The 22,119-nt window shown below is 37.7% G+C and overlaps 1 protein-coding gene across 1 annotated transcript in view; it reads right to left on the bottom strand.

The window, feature by feature from the left end:
• Positions 1-22,119, bottom strand: part of LOC130923779 (collagen alpha-1(XXIII) chain-like) — a 300,171-nt gene that overhangs the window by 81,210 nt on the left and 196,842 nt on the right. The window contains exons 3-4 of the mRNA XM_057849748.1: positions 10,132-10,196; positions 344-370 (exon numbers count right to left, since the gene is read on the bottom strand). Coding sequence (XP_057705731.1) covers positions 344-370; positions 10,132-10,196 — 92 coding nt within the window. The remainder of the gene's footprint in view (positions 1-343; positions 371-10,131; positions 10,197-22,119) is intronic.

The following is a 22,119-nucleotide window of genomic DNA, read 5'->3' as shown; positions in this document are numbered from 1 at the left end:
TGGACGAGCATGAAGCAGAAAAGTTTGCGTGTTAAAAAAAAAAAAAATTGCACATTCTTGCGATGCAACTATTGCGCATTCGCACATCGCGATGATGATATTCAAACGATATATCATTCAGGCCTACTTGTAACATAATTTGTGTGCAAAAGTTTGTATTCAAATGTTGTGGGGCAGGATATATAAGTGTTAAAAAGGGGTATTGTAGGAAAAAGTGAGGGGAAAAAGCTTTAAAAAGAGCAACAAATTGAAGGAAAGTGGTCAGAAAACTTTCCAAGACAGGTTCATATGGTCAAGTGATTGGGTCAAAAGAGTGAGAGGCTATAGAACAAATCCAATTTACCGGGTATCCATCCCGTCCTGCTTTGCCCTGGTGAGGTTAGAGATTAAAGGATGAAGCATTGAAATAGGTTAGAACAGAGACGCAGACAATTTGCTGAATATTATGTTATACTTGAATGAAAATCAGGGTTTGGATTTACTCGCACTGTTTGAATGGACATAATGGAGGACTCTGATGACAGTCTGATGTCTCGGAGGTTAACACTTGTACACTTGAGAGCTTAAATTATTATAGATCTTACTGAAAATTTTATGATAGCATACTATAGAAATATAATAGTAAATATTTAGATTTTTCCTAGAAAAATTTTGTTTTACTCAAATGTTCCACTTAAGAATATCCGGAAAAAAAAGTCAACTTTACTGGAGCTTTTATTAAGTTAATGTATTTTTTTAATAATCGGACATACTTTTTGGTTGTTGGCACATGTGCGCAAATAAGGAGAACATGCAAATTCCCCCAAGGAATTTTCTCAGTTTCCTTGATGTTGTACATGCATTGTAAATGTTCTTAAATCGGAAGACAGAAGTTGTGTCCAGTTTGAACAAGAATGTTGTGTGTCTGTGAAAAAGATTTATGAGTCCTCAGAGAAGAATATAATCCGAACATACACACACACTTCTATTGGTGGTCCATTTACTGCAGAGTTGTGTGGGTGCAAGATGTGGACCATGGTCTGTGACAGTTCTAGGCTATGCTCTTTTACACAGAAGTATACATCTACTGAATGTGACTTTTATGTGGAATGCTTAGTGTTCCATGCCTTCACACGTGTTAACTTGAATACTACCTTATTGGGTACGATGGAAATATACTTACAGGAGGTCCTGCAAGAGAAAGAGAGAAAGAGAACAGACATTAGATATTATTGGATGCATCTCTGCTTACTACACTTGAGCTGTGGTTTGTTTGCAATCAGGCACCAAAACATGGCAGAGAACAAGTTCATAAGATCTGCTGCCAAAACGTTTGTGGTGACGCTGTTATGATAAACAGACATCTGGATAATTTGTAATGTTTTGCATAGGGTTGTGATGTCAAGTCAAGACTTTGATGGAGACAACACATTACGGTCTTGGTTGTTCATGGATTATTGCTTGCTGAGGTCCATAAATTAAACATTTTTTAAGTGCATACCAACATATAGGGAGACAAACACACTAAACTGATTACTGCTCCGGCTCTCATGAATATTTAGATTCATGAAAAAATAAACAAGTCCTTTGGCCAGAGGTGGGTAGTAACACATTATATTTACATTGTTACATCTATTTGAGTAACTTTTTGAGAAAAAAAAGTATGGAATCACCAGTCTCGGACGAGCACTCACTCAGACATTTTATCATGTAGAACAAACTCAGAGAAAAAGCTTGAAAAAATAATGAATTAGTTCAAAAGTGCAAGGAAATATATATATGGAATCACTCCATTCTGAGGAAAAAAATATGGAATCATGAGAAACAAAGAAATAACAATCAAAACACATCTCTAGTATTTAATAGCACCACCTCTGGCTTTTATGACAGCTTGCAGTCTCTGAGGCATGGACTTGATGAATATTCTTCATCAATTTGGTGCCAACTCTCTTTGATTGCAGTTGCCAGATCATCCTTGCAGGTCGGAGCCTTGCTGTGGACCATTTTTTTCAATTTCCACTACAGGTTTGAATAGGGTTGAGATCTGGGCTATTTGCAGGCCATGACATTGACTGGATGAGTCTTTCTCCAAGGAATGCTTTAACAGTTTTAGCTCCGTTGCATGATGCATTGTCATCTTGGAAAATAACAAGCATATTTGAAGGGATAAGAAAGCTGTCTAAAATTTCAATGTATACTTGTGCATTTATTGAAGATTTAACCACAGCCATCCCCGCAGTGCCTTTGCCTGACATGCAGCCCCATATCAACAAGGACCGAGGGGAATTTTGATGTTTTCTTTAGCAGTCATCTTTGTAAGTCTCACTGCAACAGCACCAAACCAAAGTTCCAGCATCATCACCTTGTCAAGAGTCAAGAATCTGCATTAGACAAGTTTTCCGAATGCAAAAGAGTTGCAGTTTTGAACTAATTCATTACTTTTTTCAAGCTTTTTCCTCTAAGTTTCTTATACATTATAAAATGTCAGAGTGAGTGCTCGTCCGAGACTGGTGATTCCATACTTTTTGCCAATCTTGCAGTTGGAAGTCCTATGATAACCTGTTCAATTACTAGCCGTCTTGCGCCGTAGGAAATTAACTTTCACATTCAGATTCACATGCGGCTTTCACCCTCTCTCCCAGTTTGCATTTGGTACCGATAGACCATGGAAAACTGGAGATATGATCGTTTTAATTTCATAGTAGGAAATATGTTTTCTTTACTAGAGGACATTCATGCTTTTTGGACGGCTGATGTTTCGTTTCTGGAGATTTTTTTAGTAAGAATGAGGATTTTGTGTATTTATTTAACCCAGGGGTGGGCAAACTATTCCACAAAGGGCCGCAGTGGGTGCAGGTTTTTGTTGTAACCCATTAAGAGGAAACATTTTCACCAATCTGCTGTTTTACAAATGCAATCAGTTGATTGCAGTCAGGTGCTTCTCATTTCTGCTGAAACCTCATTGGTTATACTATCTGTGCTGGGTCAGTTGGAACAAAGACCAGGACCCACTGCCGCCCTCGAGGACCGGTTTGCCCACCCCTGATTTAACCTAATATGGTCATATAATAGCTTAAAATGCAAAAATAATATCAGCTCAAATAGCTGATGTTATGCTGAGTAAAAAATATGCCACTGTTTAGGCCTGTCGTGATAACAAATTTTAGCAGGTGATATATTTTCTCATGAATTATTGCCGATATGTGATATTAGTGTCATTTCTTTAACCAATTCAACCACTTATGTCGTGGCAATACATCCTAATAAATCACCCATTCAAATGCAATAAATTGTTATTCTTAAATAAAACACAAATTACATTGAAATTAATATTTGAAATAACACACACAATGCATAAAGAGTCATTTGAAAGCTAGCCAAGTGCAGAATATGAATAGGTGACAAACCCAACAACGTTTTTGTTCTCTGCCAATTAGAGTGCATCAAAAGTGTTTATTTGATCGAAAATGACCGTCATCTTGTCCTGCAAAGTGCGCATGTTAGCAAATTTGAAGCCAAATTATTAATTGCCAATCAGATTTTTCATAATGGGTGTCATTTTGTGGACTCCGAAGTATGTGAGGTTAACTCTAGAAATCTTTGTTTACATGTAGATCATAACGTGCTTTCATTTTGAAATAATCACCCGAGGTACATTTGCTAAACTGCTAACCGTAAGCTTTATACTCGTAAAAATAAAGAAAAAGTGCATTTTCTTTTCGTCATGCATGTGGTGTCAGGAATACAGTTTTTCTTTTTTTCGCATCGTTTGTGAATGCTGTAAACCAGCAAGTTTTCATTTTTGGAGTATCTCTTTTTAACCTCTGTGGCGGCCCTGGCTGTTTAATTGTTGTTTTATTTGAGACCTCTCCAGTCAGCTGATCCTCGCCTCTGTCAAATGGTTGCCTCCCCTCCCACCGTGACGTAAGCTGGTCGACACCGAATGAACAGACTTTGTGGCTGCGGCTGGTTGGCCACGAAAGGACTTTGCCACACTTCAAATGCCAGCAACTGTCAACAATCATGGTGATCGCATTTGACAGCCTTCGTGTCACGTACCTCCTCGCCAGCTGTTTTTGCTCGCTACATATCCACATTAGCATTCGATTTAGAGTTTGTTGCACTCCCGCTGTGTTTTGCCGTTATTTTTGTTCAACACTGTACATAAGAGCACGAAGCAGTAGGGGTAAGCCGCCATTTATGTTCCATTCGTTTTCTCCTGTTTTGTTTATTGTAGGAAGCCAGGGTAGTGGCTGTTTTTTTGTTGTTTCCTTTCTTATGATCAGGGTTTAGTTAGCGGGTGTAGATTCGTTTTGTTTGTTGTTTTTGCCTGGGCAAGCTTCTTCCGTATTTTGTACTAATTGTTAAACTGTGATTTGGACCTGCGTAAATAAATAGTGTCAAATTGTGAACTCGTAGCTCGTTTTATATTGTGTCCTTAGCGAGCTTTCAGTGGGACCTAACATAAATTGGGGGCTCATCCGGGAGTCGGACCTGGGACCTCTCGTAGTGTTTGGCGCAACCTGTGCTCTTTTGGCCGAGGTGTTTTGTGTTGTCCCGTTTGTGTCATTCAGTTTTCACAGTATTATGTCCAACGTATTTGACATGGATGAGTTTGTTTGTTTCCACCAATTGAGAAATTGGATCGTTGCTAACTCTGATGCTGATGGGAATTTCAATAGCAAAATTAGTGGTTTGTTCCCCACCTCCACCACATTGAAGTACAGGGTGTCCATAAAGTCTCTTTACCATTTAAAAAATGTATTAAAAATGCAATTGATTAGAAATTTTATTCGGATTTGTTCTATTGTATTCAGTGTTTATTAAAATTTTATATTGAATAATTGGTCCATTTTTCTTCATCGAGACATCAATTTCTGCAAATGTTTACCTTGACCTTTTAACTGAATATGTGGCACCACAACTGAATGACTTTCAACCAACCATCATTTTCCAGCAAGATGGTGGACCACCACATTGGGGGCTGCATGTTCGTGGGTTCCTCAATCAAATATTTCCAGACCGATGGATTGGAAGGGATGGGCCAATTCCTTGGCCGCCACGTTCACGAGATATTACTCTCCTGGACTTCTTTCTATGGGGCTATGTTAAAGATATCGTATCGTATTACTGACGTTAAGCCAAGGATTTCTGATGCCATTGCCACAATTGATGAGGCTATGCTACAGCGAACATCGAGCAAGAAATCGAGTACCGTCTTGATGTTCTTCGTGCAACTAATGGTGCCAATGTAGAAGTGTATTAAAAGAGGTAAAAAAAACGAATAAACGATGAATACAATAGAACAAATCATTTTTTATTGCCAATAATGTTACTTAAAAGTTGGTGGGGACAATTTGAGCATCCTAAAAAGTTGGTAGTTTTATGTCCCTATGCAAACCTACGCCCTTGAGTGTAAGTAGGGAAGGAGCAGGAGGTGTGTTCATCTCTCTCCATGGATAATAGTATGGAATACGATACTGTGAAAGCTACGATATTAAAAGCCTATGAATTAGTCCAGGAAGCATACTGACACATACAGTGGGGCAAATAAGTATTTAGTCAACCACTAATTGTGCAAGTTCTCCCACTTGAAAATATTGGCGAGGACTGTAATTGTCAACATGGGTAAACCTCAACCATGAGAGACAGAATGTGGGAAAACCCCCCCGAAAATCACATTGTTTGATTTTTAAAGAATTTATTTGCAAATCATGGTGGAAAATAAGTATTTGATCTATACCATAAGTTCATTTCAATACTTTGTTATGTACCCTTTGTTGGCAATAACGGAGGCCAAACGTTTTCTGTAACTCTTCACAAGCTTTTCCACACACTGTTGCTGTTATTTTGGCCCATTCCTCCATGCAGATCTCCCCTAGAGCAGTGATGTTTTGGGGCATTCGTTGGTCAACAAGGACTTTCAACTCCCTCCTCACCCTGTGGCGTCAAAATGATAACAAGAACGGGGAGCAAAAATCCCAGAACCACACGGGGGACCTAGTGAATGACCTACAGAGAGCTGGGACCACAGTAACAAAGGCTACTATCAGTAACACAATACTCCGCCAGGGACTCAAATCCTGCACTGCCAGACGTGTCCCCCTGCTGAAGCCAGTACACGTCCAGGCCCGTCTGCGGTTCGCTAGAGAGCATTTGGATGATCCAGAAGAGGACTGGGAGAATGTGTTATGGTCAGATAAAACCACTGAAACCAAAATAGAACTTTTTGGTAGAAACACAGGTTGTCTTGTTTGGAGTAAAAAGAATACTGAATTGCCCCATACCCACTTTGAAGCATGGGGGTGGAAACATCATGCTTTGGGGCTGTTTTTCTGCAAAGGGACCAGGACGACTGATCTGTGTAAAGGAAAGAATGAATGGAGCCATGTATCGAGAGATTTTGAGTGAAAATCTCCTTCCATCAGCAAGGGCATTGAAGATGAAACGTGGCTGTGTCTTTCAGCATGACTATGATCCCAAACACACAGCCAGGGCAACAAAGGAGTGGCTTCGTAAGAAGCATTTCAAGGTCCTGGAGTGGCCTAGCTAGTCCCCAGGTCTCAACCCCATAGAAAATCTGAGGAGGGAGTTGTAAGTCCGAGTTGCCCAACGACAGCCCCAAAACATCACTATTCTAGAGGAGATCTGCATGAAGGAATGGGCCAAAATACCAGCAACAGTGTGTGAAAAGCTTGTGAAGAGTTACAGAAAACGTTTGGCCTCCGTTATTTCCAACAAAGGGTACATAACAAAGTACTGAAATGAACTTTTGGTATTGACCAAATACTTATTTTCCACCATGATTTGCAAATAAATTCTTTAAAAATCAAACAATGTGATTTTCTGTTTTTCCACATTCTGTCTCTCATGGTTGAGGTTTAACCATGTTGACAATTACAGGCCTCTCTAATATGGTCAAGTGGGAGAACTTGCACAATTAGTGGTTGACTAAATACTTATTTGCCCCACTGTATGTGTCGGTATGCTTCCTGGACTAATTCATAGGCTTTTAATATCGTAGCTTTCACAGTATCGTATTCCATACTATTATCCATGGAGAGACAGTGGGGCAAATAAGTATTTAGTCAACCTAAACCTACAGGTCACTGTACATTTTTTTGTTTGACTGTTGAAAAATAGCAGCTTTGCAACATGATGACTAAAAAGGAGGGGGAGAAGAAGTGAGAGGTGTTGGATTTATCTGGCATGGAGACCAAGTCAATTAAGTCTGCTTGTGTCTAGACCCCAGGCACAAGGACCTCCAGGGCCAGACACTAAACAAACATGCAGACTCATTGCAACCTTTACCTTAAGTTTGACATGAATGCCAAAAAACAGGAACTCAAAGGGATGCGGACACAGAAGTGTAAAGGAGAGAAAACGAGTTGTAAAATAATACAAGTCAACTAAATAATGATATCCACAAATTCTCCCAAACAATGAAACCTATCCTGCAAATTCTCTATGACCATGAGATGGTCATTGGTAAACTTCAGAAAATTATAATTGTTAGTTTTTTTTGACAGGAAGCAAAACGTAACCTTAAAAGGATGTTACTGTGTTAATTTGCCACTTGAGAACAGATCACATCTGTTAAACGATTTGTGACAGTGAATCACAGTCATATTCACCATTTGGCACACAAGTGTAAACACTGTTTGATAAATTAAAAAAAAAGTGACACTCTCTTTTACCAACAAAAGATTAAAGGGTTGTTAATTTCCATTTTTAGTTCGACCACATGGGCCTCTTCCACCAAGTGTCACAGTTTAGCTCTAAATTGTAAACGACTACTATTTGCATGGTTTTTGGCAGCAAATGCAAAGTAAGATTTAAGCCTATTTCAAGCATTAAATTCCTCCCGACCAAATAAGGGTGTACATACATCTATGCGAACCTGTTTCTTTCAAAATCAAGGCAAAATAAAATAGGAGGCGGGACATAAGAGCGACTGTATTTACAGCATAAGCAATAAATGTGTCCCATATAAAGCAGTGTAAAGTCATAATATTACTCATTTGTAGCATAACACTTTTTGTGACCCTTTAAGATGAAGGGCTTTTCAGTCTTTCTTTAGTCCACAAACCGGAAGAAGAACATTTTCCAAAGACCCCCCCAAAATCTGAGAGCCAATTAAACACTATCACGTGAACCCCAAAATTACCGTATCATACAGTTATAATCCAAAAATATATTAAAGTTAGAGTTTAGTGAGGGAAAAAAAGTTGCACAGTGGTACCTTAAGATATTAAAGCTACTATACATGAAAAATTCAGTTGACAAAAAAATATTCAACGCTTTTGTACAGGAACAGATCATTCCCACTCACAGCAATGCAATAATGTAACATGGTTTGACCATAAATGTAAACAAATGAAATATACACACCACACTGTGCAACACAATGCTAGAGATCGACCGATATAGGTTTCACAGGACCGATACCAATTATTAGCAGATAGAGTGGCCGATAATCAATTTTTGGAGCTGATATTCATTTGCAGTAAAAGTGTAAAAATTGGCATAAAAAATGAATAATGCAAACTCTGATGTCCATTGAAATGCCTTAAGCATGTTTATTGACTCACACAAATAGAAAATAAGAGCTCCAGAAGTGCCTGAATTTCCTTGACTGAGAAACATCTCTCATAAAGTTGAATAAAAGGTAAAATAAATAGCTCTTCCACAGAAAAAAGATGACCTCGTTTGAGTATCCTTAAGCAAGATACTAAACCCCACCTTGCTCCTGGTGGTGTGAAACCAGTAAGTAGATGAGAATTTAGTGTGAAGCGCTTTGAGGGCCTTAAAATGCTGGAAAGGTGCAATACAAGTGTAACTCCATTTACCATTACCATTCAACCAATAAGAGAACAGAGTGAATACAAGTGCAGGAGAGAGAGGTACGACTCCATCCTAGCCTAAATAACCCGGTTTTAAATTTATTTTCTCATATCGGCCGATTGGATTTAAAAAAAAAAAAAAAAAAAGAAAAAAAAAAAAAAAAAAGCTGATACCAAAATACGTCAAATTTCCAAATATTGGCGCCAATAATCGGTCTATCTCTACACAATGCTCATGTAAAGGAAACAAAATAAGATTATAACTTTCAACTGATGCTTTTTCAATGTACAAACAACGAGATGAAATAGCACCTAATGGCTGCTGAAGTTAGCTCGTCTTTTAGCAGTCTGTGTTTGCCATGAGCTTGAGTAGTCATGTGATAACATCTGTAAATGAGCTGGAACCTAACAAACTAGTTACACTTAAGCTCCACAAGGGGGAGACAAAGCATTAAAAATAAAGACAAGATATCAGCGGAGATGACAGCAAATTTAATGAGGTGTTTTAGTATATCTTGGAACAAATTAGGTGATTTATATGTAAGACGTGATTCGTTATTTGAAAAATTCATGATAAGAAAGTCATTTTATAACTTGAGACACCACTGTATTTTATTCTGCATGTGAATGGAAAAAAATACCACAGATTATAATTTTAGTTGCACACCTTATTCAGGAATTATTAAAAAAAAAAAAAAAAAAAAAAAAAAAAAAAAACTATGCCATTTGTGCTATGATATTACTATAAGATTTCATTCAGGTTTATGTGATGATATGTAACACTCATATCAGAGGTATTAATTGGCGCAAAACTAAATAAATTGGTTATTTCTGTTTATTTTGTTTTCTGTCAGTCCCTCTATGTTGGTATGCAGTTAGTGATACATACTTAATTTTTAATTATTTTTCATCTTTATAATACTGCTTGTGGAACCCCTGAAACATTTGCTTTAATATACAAACGCACACTGCCACCAAATGTGAAACAAAATACTGGATGGTGGATGCCCACCAACGTTTGCGTTTTATCATCATCATCATGTTTGTGTTGATGAATATCAACACAAACATATCAGAGCATATCAGAGTTTCTCATTCCAAACTATAGAGCAAAGATGTTGGCATTCACTGGGCTTGGCAGCTGCATAGGATCAGTGAAATGCATGACAGCTGGACAATGTTAGTACTACCACATGGGCCAGGTTAATGCGAGAAGATGGGCCAACTGAAGCCTAAAGGCCTGACTGGCCTCTTGGTCACCAAGCGAGTTAGCGAAGACGAATAGGAAAGGGTAGGCAAAAAAGAAAACAGGTGGCTGGCTTCGCTTACCCGGTTCCCCTCGTCTTCCCATCCTTCCACGCTTTCCGGGAGGCCCTGTGAAAACACACAGATGGAACAATAAATTCCCCAAATCGGCAGAGAATGCTCGGGTAGAGAACAAGTGATCCTCGCTTGCTTTCTCTCTGTTGGCAGGCCTGTATTGTCTGGCATCAAACTCAGAACAAGCAAACGTGACGTGTTAGCCATAGATGGATGAGTTACACTGGCGTCTGATTAAACGTGATGTACAAGACATGAAAAGAATGTCATCGTTTTTTGAATGGGATTCACCTTCAGGTGTGTTTGTGTGCTCTCATACAAGCTCGCAATATTAACCTACTGCAAGTTCTGGTGTGGTTGGGTTGTAAAAAAAATATACGGGCGCAATGTGGAGAGGAGGATGTGATGTGGTGAGTGAGCAGTTGATTTATGGAATACCGCATTTCATGCTGCTACATAGCCATGAATCATTCCTACATCGCTACCGGTTTACGTCAGCATTTATCCACACACTTAGTTGGGTTCACTCTTAAACAAGGTTGTAACTGATTCTATAAAGAAGGTAATGTACTTTTAATCATTTCAATAGGATGGAAGGTCACTGAAGGTGTAGTAGGAAGATGTAGTAAATTAAATGGTGGTATCAGTATCGGCGAGTACCAACAAACAGGGCGCCGATACCATTTACCGGTCCAGTATTATAACACTTAACACCAGCCTTCTTTCTTCTGACGTGCACTAAACTCTTTGTTGTGTGATCACTCGTGATTACTTTGCATGCCAAGCAGCTATCGATATTGACCTGCTCGAGACCAATGAAAGCGGGCCAATAGTTGCTCTTAACCAATGCCGGGGCAGCTTTTTCATATGGAGGAAAAACAAACTAGGAGTAGGAGAATCCTGGACTGAAATAAAGTAACGAAACATGTTTTAGAATAGATGGAGAAGGCAGGGCCCATAAGCTTTTCAACCGACGTCTGGAGCAGCCAAGTCTTCCAACTTTCCCTGCTTAGCTTGACAGCCAACTGGAAAGCGTGGTACTTCATGCGAATGAATTCAAGGGATCACACACACCGGCCAAGCTATTGCTGCTCAACTGGCGCATCCTGAAGTCAAAGGTACTTTATTTTTCTTGTCTTTTACTGAAAGAAATGCCGCAGTAATTTGAGACCTGTTTCAAAAGTGCTGTAGAAGTAAGCAAAGTAAGCTAAGCTAAGCGGCTAAGCTGTGTGTGTGTGCGCTATTTGCATTTGTGCGTTGCTATAGATTGAGTTATGTTGCTGCTGGTGCACAAAGAGGGAGGGTAATAGACAGGATTCTGTGATCAATTATTATTATTACTTATAGTTTCATGAAAGTTGCACTGTTTGTCCTTTGAGACGTTTAAAAAAGTTTATTCAATTAATTCAGAGTTTATTATTATGAATGTATTTTTACTTTCTTACTGTTGGGCTAGTATTATACATGTTTTAATTTCATGAATTAGGCACTATTTTGGCTTTTGAGAGCAAAAGGTTTATTCAACCATTGTCACCCATACCAGGTATGCAATAAAAAGTTCTACTGGATTCACTTTGTATTAGTCTTTTTCCTGTTTCGCAAAGGTAAGCAGCAGCCTGACAAAGCCATGATAGCAATGATTTAACATCCAAAAGAAAAAAAAAAAAAAATATATATATATATATATATATATATATAAACTGAGTGGTATTGGCCGATACTGCACAGCCAGGTATCGGTATTGGGGCCAAAAATGGTTTTGGTGCAACACTACTAAGTGGTAGTTTAAACATTATACTTTGAAGTAATTTGGCAAAGTAGATTACAATTTCAACGGCGATGCTAACACAAACATACAAACATATTTTCCGGAAACCAAGAGTGATTCTTCATTTTTAATCAAATTAATATTTAAAAATATATGCCTATTGTAGCTCAATTGAATAATCAAGGATACTGAGTCCCATGTCCTAGTGTAGGTGTTCACTTATTTTGATTGTTGACAATATTAATTTAAGCATGATGATGAAAAACACATGAAAACTTAGGGCTGTGAGTCCACATATGTCTAAAATGTCCACTAAAAGTTGGCTTCATGCCAATATTGGAGCCAAGTAAAAGGTCATGAGGGCCTTTTAGACCGCGCTTGTGTGTGCCCGAGGCCTGATATTTGAGGAAACAAATACTTGGATATGCGCATGCCGAGATCTTTGCTGTTAAAAGCAGGAATTTACTAGTGCACATAAAAGTATGTTTACCAGAACAATGCATTAATGTAGGTTGCTGACACATGCAAATGATATAAGCAAGTTTGAAAGTAATTCACTATCAACACCTGATTACTAGTGGTAAGTATGACTTGCTTAGCCACACATACACTTACAGTATCCTCTGTTTCTCCCAGCTCACCTTAAATAAACTACTATGACGTTTACAGCAAACAAAGTGTTTCCAGGTAACAAAGTGCCAGAGTTACAGACCACCGCCCTGACTTTCCACTTTTGTCGCTCGCATTGTGTCTGATCGTGAACAATTAAGAGTCAAATAAACACGCAAAGGAACAAGATTTTCTATAAAAAATAAGTTAAAAAATAAAATTAGGAATGTAGAATGCATTGCATGTAGGAATGATGTTTTTATCCTTAAATGTTTTGATTACATTCATATAGAAGAGTGGTCTCAAACATGTGGCCCAGGGGCCAATTTCAGCCCATGGGACAATATTTTGCGACCCCCATTTGACATCCAATTGTAGTGTTAGTGTTGCCTGCACGTATTGAGTGTTTTGAGGGATCCATTTGGGAAAGAAAAAAAACGCAATGAGTAATATAAATAATTCTAAAATAATAATAATAGTAATAATAATAATAAATTAGTAAAAATTACTTAAAAAATAAAACACATTTTAATAATTTGAAAAAAAAAAAAAATTAATTGTGTGGCCTGTGTGTATTTTATATATGTATATATATATTATTTCATAATTTTAAATATTATTTTATTTTATATTATTATTTATTTATATGATATTTTTTTTATTTTGATATATTTTTGTTTTATTAATCTCAAGACCTCACATAGCTTAACTCTTCGGTTGCCATTTATGGCAATATACATTCAATCCATTTTTACTGGGTTCATTCGATTACTTCCAGCCCCTCCCAGTTCAAGTGGATTGGACATCTATTGACGTCAAGTGTTTTCAATATCAATTTCCCCTTTTTTTCCCTAATTACCACAACACATACACTGCGACCTGGGCTGGCAGTGAATTGGTTGAGCTAATAATAACTTTTGAATAGATGGTACTGTCCCTCAAAGGGTTAAAGACATTGTTAGACATCCCTTGCTATTTTAATTAAGGGATCATGCATAAGCTCTGATTAAGTTATTCATCGCACTTTTCTTAATCACTGTGTTGTAGCAAGCAATATTTGATATATATATATATATATATATATAAAAATCATAAAAAAGTGAGGTAGAGAAAAATCCTTCTCATTTGTTCAGTCAGCAAATAGAAGTGGACAAGGCAAGACAATCTAAACTAAAATGACTATCTGACAATTGCATATAAAGCCAAAACAATTGAGGCAGATAAAATAAATCTTTGAATTCATGCCCGTCTCATGAGACATTTCAATCTGCTATCATCCAAGTGGATACTTTCTTCACGTCTGCATGAATTCAGACAGCTGATACAACATCTCCCTCACTGCAAAAGTTTCCTCGTCTTTGTCCAACTTCCCTTCCAATAAAAACTGGGTGGGGTGTGTGTGGGGGGTAGACACACGCAGTGGAAGTAAACTTGGGAGATGATTCACATGTTGGTGACTCATCACTCCATCCATATAGCGTTGCCATAGGCGGAGTTTGACTTTTGGGCAGGGGGGTGGGGGGACACAACATGTTGAAGACCCCAAAACGCAGTGTCAGCAATAAAATTTACTTACAAGAGTATTTATAATAATAAGTTGAAAATGAGCGTTTTTTTGGTTCCCATCATTCTTGAGCTGAATTCTAAATCAGGCTGATTAGGACAGCCATACTTTTCGCCAAGATCGTCATCCATTGAATAAGGTACGCCTGCCGGTGACATGCCAATGTAGTTACCCCAGTCAAAAATTGTATCCCATGGGCGCAGCCATATGGAAGTAGATTTGTGTCTTATTCGATCAAAAAGCATGTGTTTGAACGCAAAAATTAATTTGAAACAAAAAAAAAAATGCATTTGAAAGCTATTTTTCTTTGATTTATTATTTTTTTTTTTTTGATTGAAGCAACTTTTTTGATTGAAGTAATGTTTTGCGTTTGTGCCACATTTTGGCTAGGACATCTGTGTCTTTATTATTCAATCAAAAAATAAGTTGCTTCAAACAAAAAATACATATATTTAGATGAAAAATCACTTCAATCAAAAAAAAAAATTTTTTTTCAATCATAGAAAAAACATTTTTGAATGCAAAAAAAAAAAGCTCAAATTTTTGCATTTGAACGCTTAATTTTTTATTAAAAAAGTTGATTTTAGCAATCCTTTTTGTGTTTGCGCCATATTATGGGAAAGACATTCTGTGTCTAAATCATTCAATCCCCCCAAAAGTTGCTTCAATCAAAAAAAAAAAAAAAAACATTTTCAAATAAAGAAATAAATCATTTGAAAAATAATATTGCCCTCCCGTAATCAAAAAAAAAAAAAAAAAAAAAAATAATAATAATATGCAAAGCAAATGACCATCTAAGGTGCTAGTAACATGATCTGTTCGAAAAATAATTTTGACCCTTTTTTTGTTCATTTTATTCATTTTTTTGTTTGCTTTATTGCTTTACAAATTTTATATATATAGGAAAGTCAGTTACATGTAATGACACTTTTAGGCCACCGGGGGGCCTGGCCCGCCCTTAAACTCCATTTATGAGCGTCGCGCTGGGATTAAACATGGCTTCACAAAAGGATTCACAGTAGGTGTTGGTTGGTGTGGGTGTGTTGGCACAGTCGGAATCCAGCTGTACTGCTAATGCAAATTCATGTGAAATCTTCACAAAGTATCCTAAAAAAAATGTTGTTTTTGTCTAAAAATGCGATTGTGTGAAAATTATAGGTCCTCTATTTCTTTTATTTGTTATTTGATGATTACGATGCTTTAGGTATGTATGATGCTGTTTGGAGAACTTAAAGTTTCTAAATGAGCATAAGACTGCATAAGACCCTGGTGCTTTGCTGACGTGTTGTGCGAGTCAAGCAGGTGGTTTGTATTGACCTGGTGCTGAAAAGGCTGCACAGGTCTTTAAGTGTCACAGTTAATGAAAGACGAAGGCACGACTAGCCCTTATGCCACTTGATGTGACGTAGCCAAAATAATGATAAATCTTGAAGAAACAAAAATATGGCACAGCAAACCAGACCATCATATCATCAACCGTGAAACAGCTCTCACTTTCAAAAAGTTTGGAGACCCCTGGTATAAATGAACTGCATTGGAGCTGTGCAACCCAGCCTTATATCTTTCCCCATTTAGTCAATGTACAATATGTGAGAGTCAAAAATCGGTGCATATCTTTGAAAGAAATTCCCTTGCATGACATTGCTAAACCCAGATAAACAAAAAAGATTCGGATGAGTGAATAAGACACGTGTTCAAACAAATATCGTCACAATTAAGAAGTGTGTTTATTGACGCTGGTCGAGTAAGTGCGTGTGTGTGTGTATATATATATATAAAACACAAGCTTGTTTTTCAGCACGACAGAGAATGGGATGTTCCGTCCATTAGTTGACACTGAGTGCTGATGAATGAAGCAACAATATTTAAACAATTCTAAATATGATTTCGGCAATGAATTGTCATTTGCATTTTGCAGGTCCAGAGAGTCCCCCACCTCGAGCCGCAAGACGCTGGATCACATTCATCAAAGTACTCCGCAGCATGGCTGCCCAACAAAGGCCTAAAAGATGAAAGATAAGGCCAAGAAGATGAAAAACTAAAGACATGGCCTCCTTCTTCACCTGCCTTAAACCCTTTTGAGAACTTCTGGCTCTTCTCAGCCAAGGTAAACATTGTGCTTCTCTGAACAGTGTCTGGGAGGCGGTAATTGCACTTACACAAAATGTTTATTCTGAACAGTGACCAATTAAAGACGCTGACTGTGAATGGGAGGACTTTGATTTATCAAAAAAGATTGAGCTATATTGGTCTCTGAATTTCATTAATTGTTATATTTTTTTATTTTATTTTAGACATGTTTATTTGTAAATTCTTAGTTTTCTTATTCCTCTAACCATAGACTTCATAATGAAACGGTGTGTGGGGCCGATTCATAGGGGGCATAGCCCTGTCAACGCTGACTGAGTGGAAACACAGATAAAAGCTTTTTCTGTTGAAAATTGTGAATAAATGCTTAAATCGCTGAATTCTTTATAGATATGGACGTAAATCAGTCTCGATTCTTGGTTGAAAGCAAAAAAAAAAAAAAAAATGGTGCAGTTAGCATTTATTTTATGTAAATATTGCAAACTATGATACTAGTCTGTAAGCAAATTAGCAGCCGCCATATCACAAAGAGCTTTTTCCGTTGAAAATTGTGACTAAATGCTTAAATCCCTGAATTCTTTATAGATATGGACGTAAAACAGTCTCGATTCCTGGTTAAAAGCGAAAAAAAAAAAAAAAAACGTGCAGTTATTATTTATTTTACCTAAATATTGCGAACTATGATGCCTGTCAGTATGCAAATTAGCAACCGCCATATGTAAACAAAGTGTTTTTTCCGTTGAAAATTCTTGTGAATAAATGCCTAAATCCCTGAATTCTTTATAGATATGGACATAAAACAGTCTCGATTCTTGGTTAAATGTAAAAAATGTGCAGTTAGCATTTATTTTACGTAAATATGTCGAATGTGCTGCTAGTCTTTAAGTCAATGTGGCAGACCCCTTAGTACAACAAAGTGCTTTTTGTGTTGAAAATTCTTGTGACTAAATGCTCACATCTCAGAATTCTTTATAGATATGGACATAAAACAGTCTTGATTCTTGGTTAAATGCAAAAAAAGTGCAGTTAGCATATATTTTATGTAACTATGTCAATGTGCTGCTAGTCTAAGTCACTGTGGCGGGCCCCTTAGTACAACAAAGCGCTTTTTCCATGGAAAATTCTTGTGAATAAATGCTTGAATCCCTGAATATAGAGATGGATATAAAACAGTCTCAATTCTTGGTTAAAAGCAGAAAAACGATATAACCAAATAATAACCCTAATTTTCGGACTATAAGCCGCTACTTTTTTCCTTCATTTTGAATCCTGCGGTTTATAGTCCAGTGCGGCTTATTTGTTGATTTATTTGGGTTAACAGGTAACACTTTATTTGACAGCGGCATCATAAGACGGTCATAAGAACATCATAATTATGACATGACACTATCATGGGCATTACTGAATGCTTATGACAGATGTCAATATGTGTCATGTGGCATATTATTTCACCAACTCCATTTATGTCCAGCTCAGATCTTTTACGGCCATTCAAAAGTGAGATAATTTGCTAATTAAAAGCATTCATTAATGCTTATGACATTGTCATGTAACAATTATGACTGTCATATAACAGTATTATGGCACCACTATCCAAGAAAATGTTACCAAATACCATAACTAGCAATTAATGAAACAACTGGAACAGTAATTGAAGAAATAATTAGAACAGACCATGATTGTTATTTACATCTGTAGCACCACAATGCAAGCTAGGAGGAATGTTGGATGACAACAGTGTTGAAAGCAGGTGGCAGCAGAGGTTGACTGTCTCCCCCAAGGGAGGAGTGATGGCCAAATGAAGCATTTAGAAACAATAAGGCTTTGCACCCAATTGGTTCAAAGCTTAATGGTGGTTCATTTGGTCTCATGACAGTCTTATGATGCCGTTGTCAAATGAAGTGTTACCAGTTAATATCTTTTGGTGTAAATATCCCATAATACAATGAGGACAACTGCGGCTTATAGTCCAGTGTGGCTTATCTATGAACAAATGCCGTTTTCATGTCAAATTTGGTGGGTGGCGGCTTATAGTCAGGTACGCCTTATAGTCCAGAAATTACGGTACCTTGAATCCTCAAACAAATCACTCCTGAGACAATCCTTCCTGTTTGTATGCAGTACAGCTTTCGTACTTTACCTAAATCCGGTGTTAGATCGCTGCATGTGACCGACTGCTAATAAATGAAGCGGAGTGTGGGACGGCCCCCGTCGGGAAGGCGTGATGCGGTGAATGCGGAATGTTTCATGTCAATACAATTAAAAGAAAAAAGTGAGACGGTTATTGACTTAGTTGATTTGATTTGCCATCACGTACCTACTGTAGGTACACAGCAAGTGTACTTATGGGTTCTGTTTTTGTCATTGTTCAAATCTTGAGCCAAACACAGGGAACCAATGTAGACAAGTTAAGATTAGGACCACCGGTGTTGCAAGAACTTTGAGAGGCCTGGAGGTGTGAAACCTAGTCTTCAGAAAGAATAAACGTATGGGTTACCATAGCTAACAACACATGCAGCGCGCACATTGTAAAAATAATTGGGCCACTTCAAGTAGTGCAAACTACTAATGCCCGACTCAGACATGTTGTAGAGAAGCATGGACTTGAGATGTCTTGAGGTTGGTGGATCCCAACGCCTCGTATAGTGTGACATATTCACCGTGTTTCTACTATATGTTGCCGAATATGGACCAATAGTGTGACTTTGTGACTGACAGGTGCTTTCGCTCTCTTTTTTTGTTTTTATTTTTTGTGGTGGGGGTGCAGATGACAACATATTTCAATGGGGCACGTGCCCCAGTATTGACCTGCAGTGCTCCAGTATAAATTTCACTGGTTAAAAAGTAAAAAATAGAATAGAGTTTTGAGTCTACATAGCATAATCTAGGGAGTGCGCCTATTTAATATGGTCATTTTACTCTATTCACTCCATATACAAACTGCACATGGGTCCTTAATATGGTAATTAATGCACAAAACTTTGGCTGTGATAGGCATATGAGTTAATACTTCCGTGAAGTACCTTGGAGAGATATGATGTGTTCATTTGTTCCGGGAGATCTGAGTTCCCAAGTTGGGAAATCATTCTAATGTGTTGTAAAGTCGTAATGTGGGCTAAAAACACGGTTGCTACAAAGTAGGGCAGCCTATTTTAATGCTCCACCGACATATCACAAGTTGAGTGACTTTGGCGCTTTTTATAGACACCATGTAATAGAGAATAATTTTTTCAATTACTCCAACCATACATGAATGCAGCAGTGTGACCAGTCGCACGTTCAAAGATACACTACGACTTTGTAATAAATTACATATTTTGTAATCTGACTTTGAACATAGAGAACCTCCCCAAAATCATGCAGTCTAAATCCAAAATGGACAAATGGAGACAAAAATGGATGCATTTCTAGGCATGTGCCGTATGAGAGTCTGACATTATGATAACCTTATGCAAAATTATCACGGTTTCACGGTATTGCAATTACAGCTCTAAAATGTGTTACTTTGAGATGTCTGGTTTACAAAAAAAACAACAACCCAAAAACAAATTTTTTTCCCATTTAACAGGATTTTTATTTTTCAAAAAATTAGCATATATGAACGTAAGTATAATGTTAAGTTGAAGTAAACTTTAAAATGACAAAAAATAACTGAAATATTCTAAATAAATTTAAAGTAAATGCAGTTGAGCGTAATCCAACAGCCAAATAATTGAATTATCTTCAATAAAAAGCTCGTGTGCATGACTTGTATCATATTTACATTACACACACTCCCTTTCTCAACACGGACAGTTGCTAGAGAGAAAAAAATATGTTTTACCACCGCTAGACAAATTGACACGCTGGAGTTAACCCTCGTAGCTGGTGGGAAACATTTATGATTGCGTTTACTGACCTTTGATTTTGTATAAATGCGGAATCATATTGAAAGTATTGCCTCCTCAGCAGCACCCCTGCGCAAACATGTATTACATGTCGGTTGGTCCTCTAAGCCGCAGCCCTTTGTAACTTTGCTACAGCTGAAGTATTCCCATACCAGCGATCATGTTTTCTTCGATGGGGGGAAAAAGTTCAGGAGTTTCACCTCCTCCAGCCATCGTGTAGCACAGCTGACTCACTGATACTGAGCAACAACCAGCCGAGGAGGGTTGAGCCTTGCAGCTGCATGCGAGGGATTTTCCCCTGCATTAGCTAATACCTTAGGGACGGTATGACGGAAATTTTTTTCGGTTTTGAAACTGTGACCTTATCACACCACGTTATACCTTGATGCCTACATTCAGCATAAATTGCAACGGGTTGTCTTTCGTAAATGTGAGTTTGTCCAGGTCCATTTTATTTCAAATGCTACTTTCTTAAAGGAATAATAAAAAGAAACAAACAAAAGAAACCCTTCCATGGCAAATCACTTAATCCTAAAATGTGCTCTTAGTTTAACGTTCTGGAAGACGTTAAAGTAAAACTAGCGGCTCCGGGGGAGGTTCTTTTCATGTGTTAAAAGTCTGCTAATCACCATAATGTTATACTGCTGAACCTTTGTGCGTCAATACGTGGATGTGACAGAAGACAATGTGATGCTATGCTTTGAGAAACACTTCAACATTCTAATAGTTGACTGATTTAACATTATTAATTGTCCTCCGCCTCTTCACAGTTATAGTGCCCCGACTCCCTTTAGTCCTTAGCTTTCAGGCGCTTGGTCTGCATTATATCGTATCTTCTGTCACCCCTGAAGCAAGACATGGTAACAAGAGCTACAGTGACTTGTCAAATTGAACACTGCGATACCAGAGAAGGTAGGAATTACTACCAAAGACGAAGCTCTTCCCAAACCTATTTGTTAAATGCGTTTTTGTGACAACATATTGCTCTCATTTAAAAAATGAAAATGTAAGCTTTTAAACTCTACATCTGCAGGGGAAAAAAATCATTGCACTTAAGGTTAGGCCAAGGGCAGAGCGTCAGAATGGCCTGAAATCAGCGTCTCGCTCTCAATGTGTAGGAGTTGCGAACCCTGCTGACTAAATACTTGTACTGTATTTCGCCAAGACTCTATCCTTCTGGTTGTCACACTGCACACTATTTTTAAGGGGATATTACCACCCCTTGTAAAAATCAAAACATCTGTTTCATCTAATGTTTAAACGCAATCAAAGAAGGACATGCAGGATTGTTCCCAGAGTCACTGTTATTATTACTCAGACTTACTTACGAAGCTCTTCAAGTGTTTTGGATCGGTATAAAACGCATAAGTTGAATCGTCACTTCGTTACACATCAAACCACACTTTGAAAATAATTGGGGTTATGTCATTAAATCCATGTTTGCACGGAAAACTTGGATGAAAGCTAACAATTCAATCGAGTGCTCACGACAGGCAAACAGCTAAGAAAACTGTCAACACATTGGCCAAGCGTTTTGCCTGAAAGTAGACATAGCAATGTCCACACAAACTGAACGCAAATGCTTGTAACTGCTGTTGCTGAGCCATAACCAAGGCAAAGATGATTCCTAACCAGATGTCCAAGCCTCTTCATCTGTCCCCTCTCAATTTTTGAGGAAAATTGACTCTACTTAGAGTCTGAACACCCTGCAAAGCAAACTCATAACAGTCACAGTCTTATTTTTTCGGTCACGAACACAGCTCGTGACCACAGATGAGGGTATAACACAGAATGACCGATTGATCACCATGACCGACCGATACAGAAACGTAGATGCATAACCAAAAGAGTACAATAATCCTTTAATTTTTTTAATTGACTCTAATGAAAAGCAAAAATGCTTTAAATGTAATGGACTGGCATTAAAAGTCCATCATTTTATTTGTAACTAACCTCTCAGCACTATCATTTTATATCTGTCCCTTTAAAACTGCTAGGTGGTTATCCATGACCATGCTATTTCTACAACCGGTCATCAAATCACTGCGGACACTTTCAAAT

This window comes from Corythoichthys intestinalis, chromosome 11 (assembly GCF_030265065.1).
Source record: "Corythoichthys intestinalis isolate RoL2023-P3 chromosome 11, ASM3026506v1, whole genome shotgun sequence".
NCBI lineage: Eukaryota > Metazoa > Chordata > Actinopteri > Syngnathiformes > Syngnathidae > Corythoichthys > Corythoichthys intestinalis.
This window is presented reverse-complemented; position numbering and strand designations above follow the sequence as displayed.